Below are 25,163 nucleotides of genomic sequence, written 5' to 3' on the forward strand. Positions count from 1 at the left end.
GCTTTACACAGAGAGAATTTAGTCAGACGGGGAGAGACAACATTCATCTTGTGTCTTCCGCGCGGAGCTACGGGATCCCTCCCCTCCCCCCCGAGCATGTCCCATTTTCGGCGTTCATTACCTTATATCACAGGCAGCAGCCCCCCCCCCCTTTTGCTTCCAATTCTCAGAGGTACCTTACTGGCGGTTGCGAATATGCTCGAGAAATCGTAAAGGCCAAGCCTCCTGTCAAACAAAATCCAACCACACCAAAACAAAAAGGGCGAGGGGCCGCTGTCTTGCTATTACCGCCACAATCGAGATGAGAGAGCCAAGGTCAAAACTCTAGATAACTCTAATCTCTCCCAACGGCAGATTTGCCCTTCCCCGTCAAACCAAGACACCGGGTTTTCCGCCCCGGGTGCGTGCCGCGTGGCCCGCGAAATTACCTGCCTTCCCATTCACTTTCGTAGCCGAAGAAGAAGAGGCTGTGCATAATCATTTGTTCCTACCTACCTAAGTAGAGACGGAATGATTATAGGACGATTTCCCAAGCTAGAGGAGTTGTCCACGGCCGAGCAAGCTGTTCCGAAGCGGCGACGTGGCTGTGCTGCCAGTTCCATGGAAAGACGATGGATGTACTTTAAGAGTTCAATGTTGGGAAAGCTCCTCCTGATTGGCCCCTGACGGCTCAGCAAGCAGCAGTGATGAGGCCACAACTTCACATTACACCACAAGACGTCAGCCAGCCCACGCACAGTTATGCCCGTCCATTACCACAACAGGGTATTCGCAAGTTCAACTACAGATTCCGTCTGCCATCATCAAAAACAAGGGGTATAATCTGAGCTTTCCATTCGATCCCCCAACAGGCGCTCATCGACAAGCCGCCTCGCCACCCCTGTATCTGACTCTTTTCCTACAAGGAGGACGTAGCCATATCCATCTTGCCACCACGGCAAGGACACGAGAGAGAGAGAAACCTATAACGATACTGCCGTCCCAATAGAAAAAAAAGAAAAAAAAAAAGCCATCAATGGCCACGAATTCCACCGATGCTTGCTTGGTCCCAAATGAACAAATGGAAATACAAAGAAAAACTCCGGTCCCCCCTGTGCCCACACGCCGTAGCGTGTGATTGCTTCTGTTCCTGACAACAAGGCATATTCGCTTAGTTGAGATTGGAGGAGAGATGCGCTCGCATGAGCTTTCTGCCAGCTTTTGGGAGTAGCGTGCAGTGGTTCACTAGGTAGACAAAGAAAAACTCCATCTAAGCCTTGCTCTGAACAGTGAAAAGACGACGAAATCAAACTCGAAGATCATCTGACGGCGGGGATGGAGACCGCGCCCGGCGTCTGCCCCCTATGCCGCTGGGAAACATGCCAAAGAGGTTGTCCTGCCAGTTGGTTCGACGCGCCCCCGTGGGCTCCGCCTCCGCGAGGCCCTGCTCAACGTCCTCGTCGCCGCTGGAGGATCGATATCCCGAGCCTTCGGCTACCTGGTCGTCGTCATCGTCTTCGTCGTCGCCATCGTCACGGTATGGCTCATATCGAGGACCAGCCCACGAGCCACGAGCCAAAGAGCGGACTACATCCCCTTTGCAGATGGGACATGTTCGTCGACGAGTGGTCAACCAAGGGGTGCTTCCCGTCTTGTCAGTATCATGTGCACAGCGAACCAAGAAAAAAAAAGTATTGGGAAACTCACATGCAGTCGGCGTGAAATTCGTGGCCACAAGGAAGCCTCATTACCCTACTCACGCCGTCGATGTACTCCTCCAAGCAGACGACGCATTCCACCTGCCTTCCCATGTACTTTTTCCACTCTGCCGAGACGGCTCCTCGTTCGTGCCCTGAGCGGCTAGGGCGAGGGTTCTGCGGCGCCAGTGACAGGTCACTGGGAGTCGGGGCCAGGAAGTTTGCACTTTCCAAGACCCCAGTGGTCGTCCTGGAGCGAGGTCTCGACCTGGGCGGGCTGGAACTGTTGTTGTGCTGCAACAACGGCGTCGTCGGCGTTGCGCTGCCCGGAGAAGGCACTCTGGGAGACATGCTGGGCGAGCGGGCAACGGTGTGGTAGGTCCTGACTGGAAGACGCTCGACCACGGACTTGGGGGCCCGCCATCTCCTCCTTCGAATCCTCGCGCGCAAGACCAAGAGGGCGTACACAATCGAGAGCGTCACCAAGGGGCTGATGACAAGCACAAGCAGAGTGTCGAAGAATGGGCTAGCGCTGCTGGTCGGCGTGATGGTAACCCAGAGGCCTTCATGACGCACAGGGTCTTCGTCCTTCTCTGGTGCGTCGTCCTCATAATCGTCATCCGCCACGTCAATGTCATCTGAGCCGCCCTCTTCGTCGTCGCCGAATATTCTCGAGATGAGGCCATGGCTCTTGGCTGAGGGAGACCTCTTCAGCTCGGTGGCTGTATCAGCATCGCTTTCATCGGCAGATACTTTGCGCAGCTTATATTCGCCGCTGCTCGGCGTAATGCTTCCTCCCTTTGGCTCATCGGCGCCAAAATCCTGGTCGGAGACGCCGCTCTTGGCATTGTACTTGCCTGACGCGTCCTTGCCTCCTCCAGCCGCCACCTTGGCTTTGGCCAGAAGATCAGGGTCACGCCAGTCCTGAACCCCAATCACAAAGTCGTCGCCCTCCACCTTGGGTCGCTTTGGCTGTTTCTTTGGTTTAGCCGTGCTGGGCTTGATGGTGCTATCCTGCTCGTCATTCCAGTCTTCCACCATGACCCAGTCCAGCTGTCCACTGCTGGGCGGTCTGCTTTCGCTGTGGACGCCGCGAGAAGACGTGCCCCAGCTGAAGAGACGCGAGAACCAATTGATTGGCGGATCCTCGGCCTCTATTTTCTTTGCGCTTGTGCTTCGCTTTTCCTTGCTTGAGCTCTTGGGCTTCTTGGATGGTGTCTTCTTTTTGGAAGCCGGGCTCTTGCTCTTCCTGGCTTTCGAGCCCTGTTGTACTTTGAAGACGGGGTTGCCGTTGTCGTCCAGCGTGTCCTCGATGAAGCTGCCGGGTTGCGTCAGTGAAGAGAGCAGCTGCGCAGTCGTCCGGGCTGTGAAGACGGAGGGGATCGTCACATCGTCGACCTCGTCGCCGTGAGCAAACATCTGGATGAGCGGGCCTCCCTTGATGTTGTCGCCAACAATAACGCCAATCGCACCCCTTCGCTGTGCCCACATGACCTTGTCCAAGAACCCGCAGCCTCCGCGCATCAGCAGTACAATCTTTCCCTTGATCTCGGCTCCCTCCTGGATCGACTGGATATCGGCGTGAGAAGACGTAGAGGAATCTCGCCGAGTGAGGGAACCGCGCGGCCCTTTGTGGAGGTGATTGTCGGTGCCGTCGTCCGCGGGAGCTTCTTCGAGGCTTGCTCCGGCGTCCTTCTTGGGTATGTCCAAGCCGAGGAGCTCTCCGGCACGCCCTGGGCGACGGCTCGACTTGGAGACGTCTCCGTGCTGCGCAGCTCCGTGAAAAGACGGCTTCAGCACATGCTTCGCACCCGCAGCATCCCATCCGGGCAGGTCGCTGCAGCCCAGCTCGCCGTTGCCGTCCAGGCTGTCCTCGGTGAAGCCGCTTCCAACCCACAGCTGGCCGCTCAGGCCGCTGGGCAGCAGCCGGGGCCCAAAGGCAGCAGGCCGGGCCGCGAAGGAGGTGCTGTTGTCATCGGTCAAGCTGATGGCGGCGTTGGGGGGGAAGAGAGAGAAGGGCGTGTTGTAGAAGATGAGGCCCCATACGGACGTGGTCGGTCGGACTCTGGTGGGGTATCGGGAGGCTGCGGGCGTCCTGGAAGCTGTCGCCGCGCGGAAAAGGAGGAAGAGGGACGTGGATATGCAAAGAACGAGGATCACGATCCGTGGAGTGCGCATCGTGAGGAGCGCGGCTGGTCGGCCGGCAGCAGAGGGGGCGGGTTTTCTGGCTTGTTTGGGTCTGTTATGCTTTCTCCGGGTGGTGTTTTTGTTCGCCCGCAAAGGAATGCCGCCTCAGGGACGAGAGGCTGACGTCGGCGAGCTGAGACACGTCATGGGACGAGAGGTGAACAGGAGAAGATCCGTATCGGATGAGGAGGAGGAGGAGAAGAAGAAGAAGAAGAGCACGAACGCGGCAGAAGAACAGGGAATCAATCACGTTGAAAGGAACAGAAGACAACACAAACGTAGGACGGATGCAAGAAGGAGGAGCGCGCGAGCGGGAGAAGAGTCGATATCGAACGATGAACGCAGGTGTGTAGGTAGTAGGTAGTAGTAATATGGACTGAGGAATAAACAGCCCGGCCGAGGCGGGGCGGGTAAAGTCGTGCAGGTGAGCACCCAGTGCTAGTAGGTACATGTACCCAGTAGTAGGACGCTGGGCTGCCCTGTATTCTAGGGAGCGGCCGGCAGTGGGGGGGCTCGGCTGGCGGGGGCTGAGGCCGCCAAGCGTCGCCAAGTCACGCCTGTAAATTCGAGCTCAGGTGGTCGAAGCAGCTGGAATGTCGGGCAGTCTGTCGCTAAGGTTTCCTAGTTGTACCAGACCTCTTGTGTAAGTACCTACCTACATGCACATCCATCTTATCTACATGGAGTACATCTGACCAGCGTGAAACCTAGAAACACGAGATCCTGCAGATGGCATCCAGATCGGACCATTGCTTGCAATACGTAGTAGTAGTCATGCCTACGGCACTCGTTGGTTCAGCACTCACCCAACCCAACAAGGCAGAGAAGCATCGCGGGCTGAGGATCGATAAGACGAACTAGTGCTGGCGGCTGCTTGTCTGTGGGACGACGGGCTGGGAGCTAGTATAATAAGGTAGCATTTTGATCTGGTGGAGCTCGACCCAGCCTTTTGACGCGAAGCTTTTTTGATGCTGGCGATGATGATGGCAGTGAAGGATGCAGAATCGATCGTCTCAGGTACAGACAGAGATCATCCTTCTCTGCTTATTCATCTCCCTACCTACTACTACATACCTACCTTATGCAGCGCCCTCGCGTCCGCTACCTATGAATCTCCCACCAACTTCGCCCAACACCAGCATCTCCTTATATCATTTCAATCACCGAAAACAGCTCGAGGGCCAGCCGGGATTAGGCTCTGATAGGGACCACTCCCGATCCACTGGAGGTGCAAAAATAGCCCCTGTCCAGAGACGCTGCATGACGCAACAGCCCGTGACGACATTATGTGGAGATGGCATGACTTTTTTTATATCTTCTGCCCTTCTTTTCCCTCACTCTTTTTGCAGTAGAACATGGCTTGTGATCACACTCCGACAAGACATCCCGTCTTGCAGGATACAGATGAGACATGCCATCTGTCTTGTACAGGTTATTGTAGGTAGGTACCTAAGGTATCAAGAGTGAAGCGCAGTCATCTACGTAGGTATGTACCATGATCAGAGCAGCACGTGCTCATGACAGGGCCGAAAGGAGGCTCATGCGAATACGAAAGCGCTGTGCGGTCCCGGCACATTTCTTTTCATATCGCCTGTTTGGGACCCCTTGCAGATGCGCGAGTCTAGGAATACAGGTATGAGGAGGCCTCTGTCTTTGACATTTCGGTTCGTCGCATCTGCGCAGTGATGCGGTTCGTTCAGCTTTTTCAACAACAAGCGATCAATAATCAGCAGCTACTACCGATTACCTTGAAGGTATAAAGTGCTCTATCATGCTTCATAATGCGTGTCGGCTTCATGTAATCAGACACCGAGGATATAATACGTACACGGCCCCGTATCACCCATCCAGCAACAGGTATTACACTGGCTATTCACTGTGCTCCCAACATAACGCTCCTGGTCAAGCAGTTGCTTGCTTCATGAATCCTCCGACAGTATGCCACGCAAGATGATGTCGCCGTCGCCATCTTCGTCGTCCCTCTTGCCTCGATCCCATGCCCTCTCCTCCCCAGCCTTGGACCAAACCACGTCTTCCTCTGTCTTCTCTCGTTGGCTATTATTGGCCCTCTGAATCTGGTGATCTGCGAACCCTGCGGCCTTCATTCGCTCCTCCTGCATCTGACGCAGCTTTTGGCGATCCCTATAAGCCTCCACAGCATCGTCCCAGTCTCCTCCCTCGTCATCCGGCAGCACCTCCGTGCTTGGATCGTACGACTCGGAAAATCGTCGATCCAGGCTGGCGGCTCCTGCGACAGTCCCCCGGCCGCGGTACTTGGGAGGTGGCGCAGGCCCAATGATTTCTTCTAGAGGATCTGAATCGTCGCCGTCGGTTCTGGCATGCGAATCTCGCGGGGAGCGCTTCTCCGCAGTCAAGGGAGATCGACTCCGGTGCCTGCTCTTCTTGGCCCGAGGCGATCGAGAACGGCGTCGATGGCGGGGTGACCTGGACCGGTCTCTGTGGCGATGGCGACCATGTCTGTGCCTATCCTCGGAATCATCGCGGTGTCGTTTTCGTGAGGTCCGTGGTCGGTCTTCGCGGTGATCCCTCCGCTCGTCTCTCTCGGGGCTGCGCGACAATCGGCCATAATCCCTTCTTGCCTTGCGATGATCGCTGTCTGGGTTCTTTTCTCGATGCGAAGTTCGGCGGGAATGGCGGTCGCTGTCGCCCCTATTCCTAGACTTTTCGTTCTCGTCTGCTGATCTTGTAACATCGTCCCGTTTGTGTCTCGATCCACCAAGAATAGACTGGATGTTGCCCAATTGCCGCCTCCGCACATCTCCATCTGATGGATTCGCCTTGCGTCGCTTCACATCGTCGGCGCGCTCCAGATCCCTGAGCCTCGCCTTCGATTCAGCCGCTTCCTTGGCCAGCAGCGCCTTGTTATGCGAATCCGTATCCTTGATGATGTTTCTGAGGAACCTCGTGTTTGGTTTTGGTACGTTGGACGGCCTTTTGACTCCGTCAGAATAATGTCCCTTGCAAACGAACGGCGGGCTCCATTACTTGTTCTTGGTGTTGAAGGCCTCTAACCCCATTGCTGAATATTTGATCGAGCAGTCGTTGGCCTCTTGGGCCAGCAAACCAGCCACATAGTCGTCTGTGAGGAGCTCGTCGTTGGGCATAGCAAAGGCAATGTCAAGGCGATGTCTAGGGAGCAATGATATCGGCGAGGTTTGCGCAAACAAGCATAGAGGGTTTGTGTTGACAGAGGAAGATGTTTTGGCAGGCTCGGTGAATGGCCGAGATTCGGGGAAGCCTCAAATGATGACTCAGCGCACATGATGCCCCCCTGCCGATAAGATAAGCTCGCATGAACCTGCTGCTGGGCTAACTGCATCGGGCTCAATGTAAACACTCTGATTCAACTTCTCACATGCACGTTGCGATATCAGGAGAAGGAGTCCAGGCTCATATTGAGCATCGCCAAACCCTCCCGTCATAGCGCCAGTTCGTCAAAAAGCACGCAAAGCTACATCATGAGCACCAAAGATCCAGCTCAGGTCCTCGAGACCCTGCGTCGGCTGCAGTCGAGCAATGAACTGTCCATCATCAAACTCAGTGAATCCATCTCAAATCCAACACCAAACGATGCCCCTCAGCGCATCTCTGACGCGTCCAACACGTCTCTCGACAGCCCTTCTCCCACCAGCCTGGACGCAGATCTGATACACTACAAAGAGCTCTTTGCCAAGCTTCGATTCTCCTACGTCGAGCAGGTGACCAAGGAGAAGTTCATCCGCGCCATCGTCGGGGATCCGCCTCTCATTGTCACGCTGCAAGAAAATTTGGACCTGGAGCGAGAAAATGCCGAGGCGAAAGCGCAGTTGAAGAATCTCAAACTGGAGGTGGCCGACCTGGTGTCTGACCTGGAGAGAAGGGGGCGGGAATTGAGCAAGCGGTACGAAAACATCCAGCTCGAGACGGCGCGCCTGGAAGAGCTGCCCGCAAAGATTGCGGAGCTGGAGAAGCGCATCAAGGAGCTCAAGAGCCAGCAGGAGTCCCCGGAGTCGGATCCAAACCTTCGATTGCCCTTGACAAAGACGCTCGGCCTCGTGTCGAAGCGCAAAGCAGAGCAGCAAGAGCTGGCGCGCGAGCTCGAGGCTCTACAGGCCAAGGTCCCGAGGAAGAGAAAGGAGGCGGAAAGGCTGCGAGCCGAGCTGCTGCCGTTGGAGGCCAAACGGCAAAGCAGCACCACTGCGGCGCGGGAGGCTCGCAGGAGGAAGGAGGCTGCTCTTGGGGGCGTTGCGGATGACCTTGAGCAGAGGGCTCGGTGGTGGAGGGCAAGCGAGAGTATGTTGAAGCAGGTGCTCGATATCAAGCAATAACGATGGCGAGAATTGACGACATCGTGAGGGTATGATGTATGGATCTCAAGTGTTTTATCAGGCGTTTCACGGGAGGGTATTGGACGGGATATTGGGAGCTGGGAAATGGCGTTGAATGGGGCATCCCCATGGGGTTTGCAAGGGCTACATGGAATCGGAAAGCATTGAAGGTAAATATATAGAGAGACCCGTGGTCAACTGTTGCTGTTACATTCAGTTATACTTGTCTACAAGAGATATTATTTGTTCTCGAGGTTGATGAATTACGTGGAACCGAAAATGCCGAATATGTGACATCCAAACCCATATTGGGTCAGTAATCGTAATTTTGAATGGCCACTTTGGATTCTCTCTATCCCTGTGAAGAGAGTTTGTCCTCTTGGGGTCTGAATTCATACGGACAGAAAGCAAAGGCAGAAAGCAGCTTGTACACCACGGATTCGCTCAATACCAGGACAACCAACGCTCTACAAGCTCACAAGCTACCATTCATTAGTGTTCAAACGCGGACAAGATGAGCAACATAAGTGTAGTCATAATCATGTCCAAGCCAAACGCTGCCTCATGGCTTCATCAAAGCCTGAAAGCCCGTCGTCATTGCTAGCCATGTCTTCACTGACCAAGATGTTGGAACAATGCATATCTCAAAGTCCGACCCTTGTACTCAAAACGCTAGACTGACACAATCCCTTGACAGAAATTCTTTGACTTGTATCAAGAGTGACTATTCTCTCGAGTTACACTACAGGCCCAGAGGTCGTTCATCGTCTCGCGGGGACATGCAGCAACTTCGCCATCCAAGACTCGGACAGATGATGAAATATGAAGCATTGAGAGCACCAACGCGGCTTAGTAACCGGGCGCCATATCACAAGCAGAGGCAATTTGCGATTCAAATTGGCATGTGGGCGGAATGCGGCTGGTTGAATGAAGATACTTTTGCCTTCTGCTATACTTTCAAGGGCGTGGGTGAGAGTTTCGGTCTTCCTGAGGGGGGACATCTCGGCCATATTTCGCATTCTACTCGGGCATCTCTTCCCTTTGACCACGAGAGTTCATCTCAAAGTCAAAGAGTTTGGAGCTGCATCTCATGTTCCAGTCGATAGAAGAATCGCCATTGCCCACGGCATTCGTTTTGCTTGTGTGTGCCAGCTCAACAAACGGATACTCCCTCAACGCCATGTCTGGTCCAAGTCGAGATTGTAGATTGGATTGTGCTAGCTAATCGTACCATTATCCAACTTCTCTAGCAATACTTTGACAATTGCTCTCCTCCACCGTAACAAAATAGCATTGCGAGACTTTCACAATGTAATAGCAGCTCGTCAATTGCCGAATACCTGTACTCCCAAAGACAGCAACTTCTCGCCTGCTTGACCTCAAGCTGAACACACCACCTCCTCACTCCCTTCGAAGCCATCCACAACCGTTCCAAACCTCCTTCGGCCCCTCTTCATCATACTAATCATTCGCAAACTCAGACCAAACGGGCAACATCATCGTAAGCTCATCCAATCACCACAAGAAGCGTCCCCCTCCCCCCCTTAAATGAAACCAGCAAACAAACAAAAAGCCAAATCTACTAAAAAGCCAAGTTATCGAAGCCACAAGAGAGGGGAAAACCTCAGCTGAGAAATCAGCTTTTTCTCCTGGCTATCACAATTCGGCAAGCAAAGCCTCAACTAAACAAAACCACACACCACCAACTTTTACCTGTCGGGCACACACTCTTCTTTTGTTTTTGCCTTTTTGCCATCTCACACATCATTGGAGTCTTGGGGCATTCTTTGCTTTGCTTTTTTGGCTTCGAAACTACCCCGCAAAGTATGATGTCCTGACAAACCCCAAGTCACGCCAGAACTCGCCTCGCCAAAGGGGGGGGAAGGGCAGCCTATCGACGATCTGGATCGCGCTCTATCGCTGGGCGTGGCTGGCAGTCTAGCAGAGTGCCACACAAACCTCGCGAGATAGGTAGTATGTAGGTGTGGCAGATTTAGGGGCAGAGATGGGGGGAGGGCTTTGGGCTTGGGGCTTGGGGCTTGTTGGTCACACGTGCCGCAATGCTGGGAGGCACGTTTTTTGGGCTTGTGCAAGGAGACGGGGGAGGGCCAATCTCTTTAGCTACTACCATGTGCCAGGTAATGGAGGGATGGAGGATGAAGGGTATTGAGGGGGGGAAAGAGAGCAGCCACATTCCCCCCTCTGTCTTCACCTTTGCTTGCGTAAATGTTTGGGTCTTGGGTTTTGTATGATATGGAGGATCAAGATCTGCCGGTTACACGCCAATGGGCTGCAGTCTAGAGGCCGCTTTGCCTATATGCTTACTTGCAGACGGGACGCTGGTGTGCTCGTCATATCATTTCTTTGTAGGTACATCAAGTGTGATGGAACTCTATTGCGCAAGAAACCCGAGGTTATCAGGACCAATAGCAGAAGATACGGGACGGTGCCTGGCCGAGAAGCAGTGATGTCAGGGCCAACCAAGCCCGTGCCCATCCATGTTCCTTGGTATGTTTAAGTTCAAGACATGGTTGGAAAGCAACGCCGGATTTGCACTGGAAGAAGCGCCTCATCAGCCGATACTGAACTTCGAGAAAGCGGGCGTCGAGGGGGAGAGAAGAAGAAGCAGAAGGTATGACGGGAGATGGATGGAGGGGGAGTGAACTTGAGAATGGAGATAACGAAGTACCTAGGTAATCAACATAAAAAGATCAAATGGAATATTATTTTCAGCAAATATTCTGATTCGCAAGACAAGGGCGGCAAATGGCAATGGCAAAGGAGTTTGCGCCTAGTGCTATGCTGGACCCAGATGCTAACAGACGGCAAAGACCTCAGGTGTGTTGATTCCTCAGATTTCAAGACTCATGGGTTTTTGCCTCGTTTTGAAGCAAAATGGAATAGGGCTGAGTGAGGGTGGGAAGACTGTGGGTTGCCCGTCTGCCTTGTCTCTCTGTAAGTTGATTGCTTTTTACTCCCCCCTTTTGGCGCTGAGTGAGCAGCCAGGCCTAAGGGCGAAAGCCACAAAAGCCAGCTGATTGGGATGGATGGAATGGAGGCGTCTCCTTGGGTGAGCGCGGCACGGCGATTGGGCAGAAAGCAGCGGCACAAGAAGGTATTTACTCTGGTATCTTGCTCTCCCATCAGCCATCAAGGTTCGGTTAGCGCCTCATCCAACCATCCCGCTGGATTGCGCCTCTTGGGAGCGCCTTTTTGGTGATCCTCAGCCCGCGCTTCCTGACTCAAAGGCGCCACTCGTGTGGAGGCGCTCTCGACTTGTCTTGAGCTTGCTTGTCAAGTTGTGTGATAAGCGCGGAGAGCTCCAATAATAGACCTGCTAGAACGGTGATCTGCGGGCAGACACGTCGGAATGAAGCGAGTTGATGCCACACTGGGAGCAGCTGTCAGCAACTCCTCGAACGGTATCATGAAGATTGCCGATCCGACACGGCAAACTGACCAGAACAAGGATACTCATCTCGACTATCTATATTCTGGCAGCCAGGTGGAGGAGCCAGTTCCGTCTGATGAAGCCCCCAGCACTATTTCCCTTCCAGCCTTGACGAGAGGTCGGCGCCGGCGACTCTGCTCGTCCTTGAGCTCGTCTCCACCGGAATACCCTAGGACTCAACGACTCTGCGCACCTCCATCACTGGGCACCTGAGCCATGCTAGCCCGATTGACAAGGCTGAAAGAGCTGGCACCGCCCGGTCGGTAGACAAGCTCGTCAGTGTGGTGGGAGTCGCCGAGAGGATGCTTTGTCCTTCGCTCTTCTCGCGATTGCCCGAACATCACAACCACACAGAACGAACTACGAGATAGCAAACAGCCTAGCTGACGAGGGGGGACCGGCCTTGAGTTGATTGGAAACCCGACGCGCGACGGATTCATCAGCCAGGCGGCGCCCCCCTCCCTCCCTTGTCTGCGGCGAGTCGAATCGATCGTTTTCGCCCGTCTGCGGTAGCCTGTCAACGGGCCCATGAGCCGCGGCAAATGGATTCCGATGACAGCCTATCAACCAGCAGCCGCGACAAGCCATTGCAGTGAAGGAGGGAGCGAGAGCGAGCGAGCATACCTTGTAAACTATAGCCCCTGCAGCAGCAGCAGCAGCAGCAGTGGTGGTGCTTCAAGGCCTTGTATGTAGAGCTGGGCAAGTAGTCGAGAGCTTCTTTAGCCCGCCTCCCGCAAAGCCATTCGCTCGCTTGGGGAGCTTGTAAGACGCCACAGGCGGTTTGGATTGGTGCCCGGCTGCTGGGTGCCGTGGCGATAAATGGCCTGATGGAGGGGGCAGGAGAAAGAAAGAAGAAGAAATAAAATGATAAAATGGAATTAGGGTTAATGAGTTGAAGAGCGAGGGAGGGGCGTGCCTTTGCAGCCCCTGTGTGAGCAAGTTGATTTGATTTAAATTCGAATGGACCTCGAAATACGAGAGAAGGGCGATTCTTGGCGATGCAGCGAGTATCAGATGGAACAAGGTGAAGATGGAATTGAGGTGCTATTGAAGGTACTTACGAGAATTACTAAGGTAGGTAGTATTGCACGACATGCTCCTGCTGCAATAACAAACAAGTACCTACCACTACTAGCCCATCGACCCATTCCCCGTGCTTCTGCGGGGCTGTCAAGCGGATGCACCAATGGCCCGCCTCGGAATACGCGTATCCACTGCGTACAGATACGGAGTACGCGTACACGGTACAGGCACATGTCACGAAAAAAGGAGATGGACTGCTGGGGAGGTGACCGAATATAGGCATATCAAGCATTCGTAGGGAGGTCTGAGCGAATTTCTCTGTAATGTCGACTCATAAAACTTGCAAATACTCTTCTAGGACAAATCATCAGCTGCGGAATTCTAATCCAAACCACTCATCTTAGACAAATAAAAATGCCACGGAGTTTAAAAGTCCCCCCAGCTGTTCCACCAAAAAAAGTGAACCACGGCCCCAAACTCCGCTGAGTCAACGACGCAATCCACGTGCCAGCCATGACCCGAAAAGCAGGGGTCCCGTCCAGTAAGCTTTTTTGGAGCTTATGGAATCTCAAATCCAGTGGGCAAGGATGAGGAGGGGGGGATGGAGAGGGGCTGCGTTAATCGCCGACCAAGACGCCACAGTATCCAGGTCGAAGGGGGGACTAGTAATACTGCTGCTGCTGCTGCTGCTGCTGCTACTTACATGTCATGATGAAGTACAAGACCCAAGGGTCCATTTTGCTGCTGGAGAGCTCCAGAGAGATAAGAGGTGGAATGAGTTGGAAGAATACTGCTACTATGTACTGCTACTAGTACTAGTAATCATCTTGATACGATCGTTGATTAACAACACATGACAAAGGCACAACCCATGAACTTATAAGTCTCCTCATGCTCCAATAGCGCAGCTCACTAACGCAGGTCGCGGCGGCGCCAACTTCAACTTTTGACAGCCAGGGCGCACCTCGATACACATCACTGTGCGGATAGTAGTTCCAATGCGGATAGTATTTTGATTTGATTTACCGCGCGCCCGCGGGCGGCAACTTCGTGATGACAAACCTTGGAAGAAATGTTTCTTTCTTGAACATTTTGATAATGTTCTCGGATTTGCCAAGCAGGCGCTAAAAGAACACGGGCGGGAGCTGATGCGGGAAAAGAGGGCAAATTGCGGGTTGTTTTTTGGCGGTGATTATGCCAAGCAGGAGGCCATACTTGTATATGATGGGTGTATCATCACAGCTGGTAGGTTAGTTTTAGTATATCCCATCTAGGTATGTAGTAGCTAGTATAATGAGGCGGTGATGGCAGCAACTCTTGGCTTACACCGAGTTCCCAGCTATCCCCCCCCCTTCTCGGGTTTACAACGACACAGGAACACGGCTCGTCCGAGAACGCGAGCTGGGCAGACGACGGACATTGCCCCCCCCCCCAAAAAAAAAAAAAAAAAAAAAAAAAAAAGGAAAAAAAAAAAAGAAGAAAAAAAAAAAAGAGCGACAATGTATCCGAGATCCCTCTGCTTGTAGGCCCCGGATCACCGAAATAGACGAATAAACACGCGTATGGTCCTGAAGGACTTCCTCAACATTTGCTGCCAAAGCAAGCAGGGCAGCGAGAGAAAGGAAAGGAAGCTGGGCGAGCGGACGGGGCGTATTCGGCACACTCCGTGTCCGTTTGGGTATCATCATACTACAAGGGCACGGCGCAACGCAATCTTGTTCCTCTTCGGCGCATCCCACGGGGCGTATTCCGATGCGTATGTGTAAAGGTAAGGAAACCAAACCGACTTGTTTGGCACGCACATTAGAAAACGCCATGTACGAGGTGTACGAGTATTACTGTACGCTCCTACTATCCATGTGTTACTAGTAAGTAGGTATGTAGTATCGTTAGTTGGCAGGTCTCCCGAGGAGTCGGGTTGGTGCAAAGCAAGGCACGTTCAGCTACAGGCTACTAACAGATCCCAATCCTTTTGGGATCGCCGAGTCCCCTACCTAGTAGTAGTAAGTAGTATTACTCTGTGTTGTCCCCCGTTGTCTGATGTTGGTGCGTGCGCATTGGAGCTCCGTGGCATGTGCAAGGCTGTCAACTTCAACAGTGTTGGCTGGACGTCTTTCCGTGTCTGAGGCGTGGCATCTATCCGCTTGAGACGGAGTCAGAGCGGGTTAATAACGATTGCGGCTTTCTCTTGCTGATATATCAGAGGACGCTACAGGTAACAACACACACACGCTCTGGGTGTGTGTATGATGGGCTGCGCCGTGCTCATGCAAGTCCAATTGGCTGCCTTTACTCTTCTGTCCGCTACAGTCATTGAGTCTCGTCTCATCAAGCTCTACAAACGCCTCATTCCAGATATCATTCACCACGAAGAAGTCTTGTCAGTTATACTACATACTGTCAAATCCCCATGTATTTGCTCCCAAACGCACTTGATTCCCATGCGCATTTACACGTATAACTGCAGCAATTCCATACATGAAAGAAATGTACGACTTTCTCTCAAACATGGGCTGATGATCCTCCCCCCTCCCACCGCATCTCATCGCACACACCCCGCAGATTTGGAAAGAAAGAATAAAATGCCCACTTAAATTGTTTTTTTTTCTTTTCTGATTATTTTGCTAATAACCCCCCGACTTCCCTTCTGCTCACACCCCCCGGCGTTCGGAGTCTTGCGAAGCTCCGTGGCCCGGGCTCAAGGAACCGACTTTGAAGCCGCCCGTATTTTTTGTTCTTTCTTTTCAATTCCTTTTGTTCCTTTTTTGCTGCTGTGCGTTGAGAGGAGCGGAGTACTTTTGCTCGTAGTTTGTAGCAGGGAGGTAGATGGGGATTGAAGAAATGGGGAAAAGGGGGGGAAGGGGAAGAATTGCTGGTGCTACCTACTTTGAGATCCATCGCCCTTGTGACATAGCCCATGCGATGATACGCCTGTGTCGTTTGGTGTATTCAAGAGAAGCTACTGTATTACACGGCAATCTGACCTCGGAGTTGAAGTGACCTCGGAGTTGAATTGCCCGCGTCCTGCATCAGGCACAAAGAAAAAGAAAAAAAAGCTTGTATAACATCAGAATGGCCATCTACAATACGACCTTGAAAACAAAAATCCATGCTTGGGGGGTTTTGCTTCATGGTATTCCCAAAGGTTCCCAAAGATTGGAAAGAAGAAAAAGTCCGTCGCCTTGTACTTCTAGTATAGCTGCGGGTGTCACGCAAGAGAAAGAAAAAAGACCGCGGATATTGCGGGCCTTGCGGGTCGAAGGGGGGGTTCTTTGCTTTCTTCGGACATATCAAAGGGCCTGATCCGCTCATGAGGGTTTGTTTATACATACGCGGATCGAGGTGCTGGTGATGCATCTATCAGGTACCTAGTATGAGTCAGTTAATACATTCTTTGTTGGTCTGTTCATGCTCTCATCCGATATTTCTCAGGGGAAGGGGTAGCGATGTATGTACTTCGTGTAGACCGCAGCTTTAATGTCAAGCTTGGTTGCCCGATGGGTGAGATATCTACCTTTGGTGCTTGTTCACAGATGGCCCAGCTGTCATCGTGAAATCGAATCAAGCATTTGCCCTTTTCGATTAAACCCCGTTGGCCTGCCCAAGCTCTATGCTAAATGGAACCTCGCAACTTGTCCAATTCGCCAATAGCATCCCGCCATGTTCATAGCACTACCTATAGAAGACAAACGCCATGGTATCCATTCACGCATCGATGCTGGCGCCGTGGAAAATATTTCCGAATGATGAGGGCAATCGTATCATAATTCCATACTCCGTGACTGAGAAAGGCAGATATATGTAGTTTGTCAGCTCTAATACTAATCCTGTATGCCAGCGCCCTGTCCGCCTCACACACAACTACTTTCTATTTTTCTGTGCCTCGACGGGGACCCCCTTCTATTTCGTTCGATTCTTCTTTTTCTACATGTCGGTCATGTCCATGTCTGCTCTCGTGCAACCTTGGGGAGGTATGTACGTACTTGTAGTCCGTGGTGTTCTTTATCTCCGAAAGAGTCACATCGATAGCCTTCCGGACTTGAGGTGGGCATAACGGACCGGGGATAGCAGCCCGCCTTGTCTTTTTTTTCCCCCTTCATTCTCTTTTACCTTTTCGCCTTGCCGTGCAGAACTCCGTGGACCTTTGTTTCTTTTCTTTTTTCGTTTCCCATTCGTTTACACGCAGTAATAATTGTGGTCCCCTACATTGAATTATTCATGTAGTACCTCGCACTCCCCCAGAATCCATTTGATTCTTCTTCTTTTTTTTGTGAATTCGAAGGGCGTGCGCATGCACATGAGATGCAGCTCCCAAGGCAGCAGCTGGAGAGGGGCGTGTGTGAGAGGTGAGAGAGATAAAAAAAAATGCCCGCTCATGCTCAATTCATGCCTTTTTGCCTCTTTGATACATCATTTTCCTTTCGAATTCTTGGCTTATAGAGTACGAGAGGCAGTTATTGTTTTGAAAGTTCGTCCCCCCCGGTAGATGACAAACCATGCCCGTGTTTTGTTGACACAAACTCCGATGGACTTGACCATTTCCCCAAAGCGGACGACGATGCGATGTGTTCCCACCCCCTTTGTACCTTGAGCACTTGACTACTACTACCTACCTAGGCAAATTACTACCTGCAGTAGCACCTCGTAGGGCATAAAACAGCGCCCGTTATTTCTGTAATGAGTAGTCCTATTTGAACAGTCAAGAATCTCTATTTGAACAGTAGTGGTCTGTGCCACCAGCTAGAGCAACCCCCCTTAGTACTTTCTACCACACCTGTACACCAGAATACAGTGTAGCATACTCCGTACTGGCAGTCGTTTTAGAGGGCGCTGAACATCACGACTACGGAATCAGCCCTGCTGCTGCCACCTCTGCTGCTGCTGTCTCTGCTGCTGCTGCCACCTCTGCTGCTGCTGTCTCTGCTGCTGCTGCCACCTCTGCTGCTGCTGTCTCTGCTGCTGCTGCTGTCTCTGCTGCTGCTGCTGTCTCTGCTGCTGCTGTCTCTGCTGCTGCTGTCTCTGCTGCTGCTGCCTCTGCTGCTGCTGTCTCTGCTGCTGCTGCCTCTGCTGCTGCCGCGCCTGTCGCCGCCGGCACGCTCCTTAATTCTGGGTTGATGATAACAATAATAATGAGTCTATTAGAGATCGCGACATTGACGTTCGTGGTTTTGTGTGGGCTACGGGCATTTCCATCAGGGCACACTATAAAGGGGTGTGTGGTCATGGAAGTGCTGGTGTAGGCGCAGCAAATTCAGTAGGTGCACAGACCACTACTGTTCAAATAGAGATTCTTGACTGTTCAAATAGGACTACTCTCTGTAATTGTGTGTTGGATGTCAAATCTTCTGTGGTGTGGCCAGGTACGAAAGAGCACTACCATGTAAAGGCAAGGTAAGGTCAACAGAAAGTGTATGATGTCAAAGGTCATCCACTGTGAAATCACGGCATTGTCAACTAACCTCTACACAGAGAGATAAAGTGACATCCATTATCTCTCCCTGATTACCTACCTACTAGTAGTACTAGGTAGGTAGGCAGTGCCTGTTTAGAACCATCCTTGCGATTCTAGCCAAGCGAACCCCCCCAAAAACCATCCCTAACGAGTCGTTTCAAATCATGTGTACACACAATTTGAATTGACGACGACGACGACGACGATATGTGGCTGAGGGAGGGGAGGGGGGCTTAGGCTTCACAACATACATACATACATACTCGCACTTACACGCAACCCACGAAACGACGAAACCGAGATGCTAATCTGGCGATGCGCATCGAACAAGGGCTTTGACTCGTAACATGCAATGCTCAGGGTGAGCTACCTACAAAGGTGCAGTGGTCACGCCTTGCGATGGGCTGGGCTGGGTACATGCTCCGTATTTTCGTATCCGTACGCTCACGGAAGTACCTGACTGAGGTAGAACCTTCGTAGGTTATTAGGTGCCAGGTAGAAGAATTGGGGTTGACGGATTCAATGACGTGTCGACACAGCTTACGAGGTCGCCAAGTATCGGTAGGATTCTACACTACATACTACTACATGGTTTAGCAGAATGACTAGGTAAGTACCTAGGTAAGGTAGCTATCCCGACAACCCAAATCTCACCTGAAGAATGTGCGGCTGGCCGTGCTGCTTGGAGCTAAAAAGGAACAAAAAAGGCTGCGCTGCGTTTCAAGGATCATCCATCGGCTAACACAAGCTTCAGGCATGGAGCTTGTAAGCCCTACGTGCCGCCTCGAGGCATAAGTGAGTGGTCGATCAAGAGATGCACTCGTTCAATCACAACGGCAAAGCAAGAAACAAAGCCACAGATGGTGACTTTGACCCCATGTCGACAACACAGCCGATTGAAGAAGTAAAAAAAAGTACTCAAGTTGAATGTTTCCAGACGTGGCACCCTGGTGCCGAGACATCTATAGAAAATCTCTGCCTGCCTGCTTGCTTCGGTTCGTTGAACATTGTCACCAACGCGCCCAATTACTTCAAGTGATCCCGACCCAAGCCAGCCGTTTCCACCTCCCATGAAACCATTCATCCAACCCGTCCTTCCCTCCCTCCTGGATATGTACCAATAAACTTCATACAGTAAAAACTCATGCAAGAGAAAGAAAAGAAAAAAACCGGTCTATATGAGAATCCGAACCACTCCAACAAGATAAAACACCACGCTTGACGATTCCCCCAAACACCGTATGTACCCAGAAAAAGACTCCTGAATGAGATGCACAAGAAAGGGATATGAACGAAGGTGTGCAGAAATATGTGACGTGAAAGGAAGGTGAGTATGTAAACTGGTGAAAGTGAATGTATGCACATTATGGGAATGTGTCGCAATGCCACTCTTGCCTTATAAAGGACGGCTCATGGCGTATGTGAGAAGGAACCCTCCTCCTGCGAGGGAGAAATATGGGGGCAATATACCCAAACGCGACTTCTGCTTTCGTTTCCCTTGCGTTCATATGAGATGATGGTTTATGAAATGACGTGGTCGACATCTCATATCGGCACCATGTCGACGTCGAAGGGTGTGTACATCATGGGGTCGCTCATGCCCATCATCACGCCGCCGGCGGTGGACAGCGCCTGGGGCTTGATCGTCTCGTAGCCATCCATGATGGGCTGGCCCATGTGCATGGCCTGCTGCTGAAAGAAATGCATTGCGACGTCGCTCGACGGCGCCGTCTTGATCGCCCACTCTGGGAAGATGGGCAGCTGGGGCGAGTTCGCGGAGAAGAGCGCGGCCGAGGCGTCGAGGTCTGAAGGCGCCGACTGGTTGAACTCAAACTCGGTGCTGCTGCCGGCGTAGCTCTGCGGTGACATGGTAACCGGATGGCTGTTGTTGTTGAGGCCGCCGAATGCAGTTCGTCGGTAATCAGCGGGCTCGATGTCGGAATGGTCGAGATCCGAGGACGAAGCGCGGTCGGTGCGCCGGTAGGCCGAGGGCGACTCGCTTTCAATTTCCGCTTCGCGATCCTTGTTCTGCGCGTCGGCGTGGTGATCGTTGAGCTGCCGCGCAAGCTCCTCGAGGTCTTGCGTGTTCTCGGGGAAGATGGAGTGCACGGGCAGGTCGATGTCGCTGTTGGGGCGGATGCAGCCGAGCTTCTGCGCAATGTTGTGGATGACGGGCTGGCCGCGATCGTTGAGCTCAGGCTCCCCTAGATCCCACTGCTGGTTCGTCCTGACCATCTGGTAGAGCTTATGGACGGTGGCGATGAGCGCGAACTGGGTATTCTCGAGAACCTCGGCGTATCTGTAATTGGAGAAGCACCCAAGTCAGCCAACCAAGTTTGACTTATATACAAGAGTCTCGTGATCAGGGAACTGCTTACCCTCGAGGCAGCTGCTTGTATTCCATCTTCTTGCGGACTCCAGCTGTGCAAACAAGGCCGTCGTCCTTGCACCGCTTACACGGGAACTCACCGTCGCACTAGACGCACTCGAGGTCAGCTACTACCGGACTGTGAAGCCCAACGTGAGACAGGGCATACATACCTTTGTCTTCTTCATTCGACACCTCTCGCAGGCCTTCCAGACCCGCTTATGCCTCCCATCCATGCCGTGTGTGACTTGCTCGTGATGGTGGACGGCGGCAGCACCCGACCCGGCACGCTTGGACGCTCGGTTGGTGCCCTTGACGGGCTTTGTATTTGAGCCAGAGCTTTTCCGGGGGATTGTGCTGACGGGGGGTGAATTTGAAGATTTGCTGTCCTCTGAAGGAGGAGAGGGTAGACTATGTGCTACCATTGTTGAAAGACGTCTGGGGAGCTGGTGGGCTTGGTGGGCTTGGTGTTACTTGTTCGTAGGTGAAGCTTCACATGTAGAAGGGGCGAGGTGCCCGTGCTTGTGCTTGGGGTTGTCGATATGTATTTCTGGGTGAGTAAGAAGTTGACGGTATAACCCAATGTCAAGTTGACGTGATGAGCAGATGGGACCTTGATGGGATGTTGGTAGTATCCTCAAGCAAGGAGCAAGTCGAGTTCGAGATGAGTGGGTGGGTGATGGATGCCCTTGTTATCTGAAGCGTTCTGGAAGATGTGGAAACCAGGAGAAGAAGTGACGAAGATGGAGAGAAGAAGAAGACGACGACGACGACGACGCAAGAGTCGAGTACGTGTAATGGAATGTAATGTAATATCAGGTAATGGACTGGAGAGAGGCAGAGCAAAGCAGAGTAGGGCAGAGTCCCCCACGACCCAGCGCAACGGGACGGTCAGAATATATACCAGACAAGGCGATTGCGAGCTGCGTCTGAGATGGCCGTGGACGTCGTGCTGAATAATGGCCGAGGAAGCGTGGAGAGCGCCGCGGTGGGGCCTCGTAGTCTTTCCTTCCCTGTCTTGGTCCACGGCAGGTGGATTCCAGGCATCGCTGTGAGCTGACTTCATGTTGAGAAGGACGCATCAACGATCCAAAGTATCCCAAGCCGCCGTTCTGGCCCAGGTGGCTTTCAGGTGCTGGCTGGTGCTTCGCCCGTGCCGCAACAACTCCTGTGGGATGGCCATGGCGGCGCCCCAAAGCCTGCCGGTTCCTTGTACCTTGTCACTTGTACCTATTTCCGGCTGCGGATCGAGAGCGAGGGAAAACAGGGTCCGGGGCGTGTGAATAGCACGCTCGGCAACGGCATTATGTCCGAGGACGCGAGAGCCCGCTAGGCCACAGGGGGTCGGGGGTGTCTAAGCCTCTTGGGGCCGTTTGCTGCTCACAAGGGGATTAGTGGTCGCCCGTGGCAGGTCGGCGGGGCCCACCGAGAGGCGTGGGCTTAGCGGCAGCTGGCTCAAAGCTTGTGCAAGAGGTACAAGTACGGGCAGCTGCAGTGCTTAGCCGGGCGAGATGCAGGTATCGCGACCGAAGCGCAGCCAAATCACTGGGCTATTTCCTCCATGAGGCGGCAGATGAGAGAATGATGGCATCAAAACGGCTTCTTGTGGTATCCAAGCAACCACCTATCACCGCAGACGGGCCCCAGTTGTTTTTTCTTCCTTCTTCTCATTGCCGCGGTCTCTGTCGGCAATCGTATTCCTTTGGTCCAGTCAAGGAGCCTTGCAGCCAATGCAGAGATACTAGTACAGTAGTACTGGCTTTCTGGATGCCCAGAGCATAACGACCCAAGGGCTTACTTGTAACAGAGCGTGAGAAGCACTATACCTAGGTACCATAACGGCATGGGCGATTACGAAGGAGTATACATTACATTTGTGCTTCGTGAGTAATCCTGGGATTACTAGGTACCTAGGTATGTATGAGTATTAGGGCACAGCGACTGGAAGGAAAAAGCACTGCTGCTCACCTTGCTAGCCCAGCTGGAGCTGCTCGAAATAGCCAGGGTTGCCCAGCGTCCTGGGCGCTCGAGCTAGGCATTGTGCCCATTCCAAAGTCCGCGCCGAAATAGCGAGCGGACTTGAGCTTGGCCCAGTCCCGTCCTCTGGTCTGTCTGTCTGTCATATGGCCAAAAGTGACGAGGTCGATGGAAAGAAGAGTGAGGAGCAGCAATAGGCGGGGTGACGTTTGACGCTCTGGCGGGCAGCATCATGCACCGCTCATCATCCATTCCAGCACCACGAACATGGGATGTTCCGAGCCCATACTTACCTACCTACTTTGCGACTTGTGACTCCATCTTCGAGTAATGGGCATCATAAGCCATCTAGCGCCGTGGTCGGTTTCGGACGTGCTTCTCATTCCCTCTTTGTGAAGGCTGCAAAGCAAGAAGCCATTAGTAATGTTGCCTTGCGTGATGGATGACTTCTGCGCCGCAATATCAAGTATCACAAAATACATCACAAGAGCAGTGCGGAACTGCGCAACCCTCCTCGGCTCATTGCCGAACTGGGCGCTCGCCATGCAGATTCGCAGCAACGACTTCGCACTCGCTGCTGGTTTCCCGATCAGGCTGTGCCGGAAGGATTACCGCTGGATTACGCGATGAGGCCCGAGGCCGATCAGATAAGCAGTAGGAAGGATGAGGAGACGAGGCTGTCCGTCTGTCACTGTAAGGCGGAGATGGCCGCATTACGAGAAGAGATTCACGTACATGGGTTATCGGCGAACGAGCCTTGAAGCTTCATTCTCACGCTCACTGTCCTCTTGAATGTGCAACTCGAAATATTCCCAAGCATACATATGGCTCTATTTCCTAATCATATTACCGTATGAAGGGCCCCCGTTGGTGAAATTGCTGCAGATGGAGACGGGTCTTGCGCTGTGGGCGGGCAAAGTTGCCCTGGACCAAGACGAAAGAGGACCAACGATCGCACGGATTGCAATGTTAGACTAGATGCTGAGTAACTGCGGCAAGACAGAGAGACGGTGGGCCTGCCATGTTAGCAAAACCGAAGCTGGTCGTGATTTTCTCATGAAGGAGTCAAGCCATGCAGTTGGCATTCTACAGTACCTTAAGTACCTAGGTACAGCAAGAGCTTGGCCCCTCATCTTCAACGGCCAGCTGCGGGCTCTGATTGGCCAGAGGCAGCAGACAAGCTGTTCTAAGCCCTATCAGAAGCGGCACCTTTTTGCGCATCTACATGTACCTAAGTCACCCAGTCTTGGCCCAAGGACAGCAGAAGGTGTCCGAAACGACGGCAATTATCTGCTCTCTACTGTGCAAACAGGAGCTGTCAAGCGACCAGTTGGACTTGCTGATCAAAGGGAGTGTTTGAATATCATGCAGCGTTCTCATGATAGAGAGAGGGAGGGGCAATGCAGCAAACTCCAAGACGGTCGGTGCCTGGAGATGGGTAAGGGTTCCAGCTGCTCTCACTGGAGAATGGCTTTTCCACCAGCTGGAGGCGAGACGAAGCCGACCTGAGTCTCTGGCGGCGCAGCCCCTGGAATTGGCGAGCTTGCGCTACCAAAGCTTGCATGTGCCTTGGTACAGCTGGGGAGGGACGGCGATTCGCTGCTGAGCGCGCGCTTGTGAAGCCATCATGACGATGACGGCAGACACACGAGAGGCCAATAGCAGCTTGACGAATTGACAAGAGCAACACCAGTTCGACTGCTCGCATGCATCGCTTTGGTCCAGAACTGTTCTCTGCCTATTACCTACCTAGGTACCTAACATTGGGTATACCTTAGGTCGTAGTAGTATGTACTGCTGCACTCCCGAGTCAAAGCGCCCAATCGCCCGTCTTCTTACAGCTGCTAGCTCAAGCTGCGAGGACAGTCCAGTACCCTCTGGTCTCGCCTGGTTGCTTCTGCTGCATGCCCGCTCCTTCGTTCGCGCCGCTATTTCATAAGGTACCAGTTGCAGACCAAGGGCCTTGCTTCGTTAGCAGAGGAATCAGCTGATGTCGATTCGAATCGACATGCATCGCTTTTAAGTTTTACCAGCTACTAGGTACTACCTTACTACCTGGGATACCTACAGAGATACATACACAAACAACCTCGGTAAGTAAGGTAGGTAGGTAGCCACCCCCGCCTCTGCAGGTCCTTCTCTCTTATCAACATCAGATCACTCCAAAGTACTATTTGCCCGGCATCTTCATGGCTTGCGGTCTGGCGGTGCTTCGGCCTTCGGTGGCGGCATCGGGGGGAGGGCAGATGCAGACCTGGAACCTGCAGGCGAGGGTGGATCGCAGGTCGCCCGACCGGTGGGCGCAGGTCCACTGGCCGGCGACGCTACTTGGCCTGCCGCAGGCGACTGCATTCCAGCCCGGGGTATCGCAGAGGTAGCCGTGACGGCGTCGGGCCTGGAGAGTGACTCTGTCACACACACTCTCTCTTTCTCTCACATGCACTTCAAGGTACCTAAGTAGAGGTAGGTTGCTTTTTCTTTCTTTCTTTCCACTCACTCACTCACTCACTCACCATCTCTTCTTACCTTAGGTACTTTTTTTTCCTGTCTCACCGTCACACTCACCTTCAAGCTTTAACTCAAATCGTCCAATCTTGTCGTTATCCACGCAATCAAGCTCCTTCGCTTTGCTATCTCACTCTCACTCACCCACTTCCATCTTTTCGGTTCCTTTACGTGATTGCCAAAATTCACCGAGCAT

At 52.8% G+C, this 25,163-nt stretch overlaps 6 protein-coding genes across 6 annotated transcripts; 2 read left to right on the forward strand and 4 right to left on the reverse strand.

Annotated features, from left to right (window-relative positions):
* Positions 1–1,285: 1,285 nt before the first annotated feature.
* On the reverse strand, positions 1,286–3,854 carry TRIREDRAFT_64261 (uncharacterized protein; the record flags this gene model as incomplete). The annotated part of the gene is made up of 4 exons (XM_006966551.1): positions 1,286–1,622; positions 1,687–2,366; positions 2,607–3,304; positions 3,407–3,854. 4 exons carry the CDS (start codon positions 3,852–3,854, stop codon positions 1,286–1,288), a joined length of 2,163 nt encoding a protein of 720 aa, XP_006966613.1.
* A 1,982-nt stretch (positions 3,855–5,836) lies between these two features.
* On the reverse strand, positions 5,837–6,988 carry TRIREDRAFT_30018 (uncharacterized protein; the record flags this gene model as incomplete). The annotated part of the gene is made up of 2 exons (XM_006966430.1): positions 5,837–6,815; positions 6,870–6,988. Coding segments are annotated over 2 exons (1,098 nt in total), but the record flags the coding sequence as incomplete, so codon positions are not given.
* Positions 6,989–7,286: 298 nt separating this feature from the next.
* Positions 7,287–8,191, forward strand: TRIREDRAFT_79235 (uncharacterized protein; the record flags this gene model as incomplete). Its single annotated transcript, XM_006966467.1, has 1 exon — positions 7,287–8,191. The coding sequence occupies exon 1, from the start codon at positions 7,343–7,345 to the stop codon at positions 8,189–8,191; it is 849 nt and encodes a 282-aa protein (XP_006966529.1). The 5' UTR covers positions 7,287–7,342.
* An 8,402-nt stretch (positions 8,192–16,593) lies between these two features.
* On the forward strand, positions 16,594–18,775 carry TRIREDRAFT_108721 (uncharacterized protein; the record flags this gene model as incomplete). The annotated part of the gene is made up of 7 exons (XM_006966468.1): positions 16,594–16,636; positions 16,948–17,011; positions 17,458–17,775; positions 17,808–17,919; positions 17,951–18,025; positions 18,502–18,593; positions 18,748–18,775. 7 exons carry the CDS (start codon positions 16,594–16,596, stop codon positions 18,773–18,775), a joined length of 732 nt encoding a protein of 243 aa, XP_006966530.1.
* A 248-nt stretch (positions 18,776–19,023) lies between these two features.
* On the reverse strand, positions 19,024–21,285 carry TRIREDRAFT_122523 (N-terminal fungal transcription regulatory domain-containing protein). The gene is made up of 3 exons (XM_006966552.1): positions 20,659–21,285; positions 20,496–20,593; positions 19,024–20,416 (listed from the first exon to the last, which is right to left on the reverse strand). Exons 1-3 carry the CDS (start codon positions 20,908–20,910, stop codon positions 19,663–19,665), a joined length of 1,104 nt encoding a protein of 367 aa, XP_006966614.1. The 5' UTR covers positions 20,911–21,285; the 3' UTR covers positions 19,024–19,662.
* A 1,068-nt stretch (positions 21,286–22,353) lies between these two features.
* On the reverse strand, positions 22,354–23,007 carry TRIREDRAFT_108723 (uncharacterized protein; the record flags this gene model as incomplete). Its single annotated transcript, XM_006966553.1, has 3 exons — positions 22,354–22,378; positions 22,454–22,601; positions 22,764–23,007. The coding sequence occupies 3 exons, from the start codon at positions 23,005–23,007 to the stop codon at positions 22,354–22,356; spliced, it is 417 nt and encodes a 138-aa protein (XP_006966615.1).
* Positions 23,008–25,163: the final 2,156 nt, after the last annotated feature.

This window comes from Trichoderma reesei, assembly GCF_000167675.1.
Source record: "Trichoderma reesei QM6a unplaced genomic scaffold TRIREscaffold_13, whole genome shotgun sequence".
NCBI lineage: Eukaryota > Fungi > Ascomycota > Sordariomycetes > Hypocreales > Hypocreaceae > Trichoderma > Trichoderma reesei.

Coding starts and splice junctions, on each gene's coding strand:
- TRIREDRAFT_122523 (XM_006966552.1), bottom strand. CDS start 20,910: ATGGTAGCACATAGTCTACCCTCTCCTCCTTCAGAGGACAGCAAATCT. Junction 20,594..20,658: donor GTCGAATGAAGAAGACAAAG/GTATGTATGCCC, acceptor GAGTGCGTCTAG/TGCGACGGTGAGTTCCCGTG. Junction 20,417..20,495: donor TACAAGCAGCTGCCTCGAGG/GTAAGCAGTTCC, acceptor CTCCAATTACAG/ATACGCCGAGGTTCTCGAGA.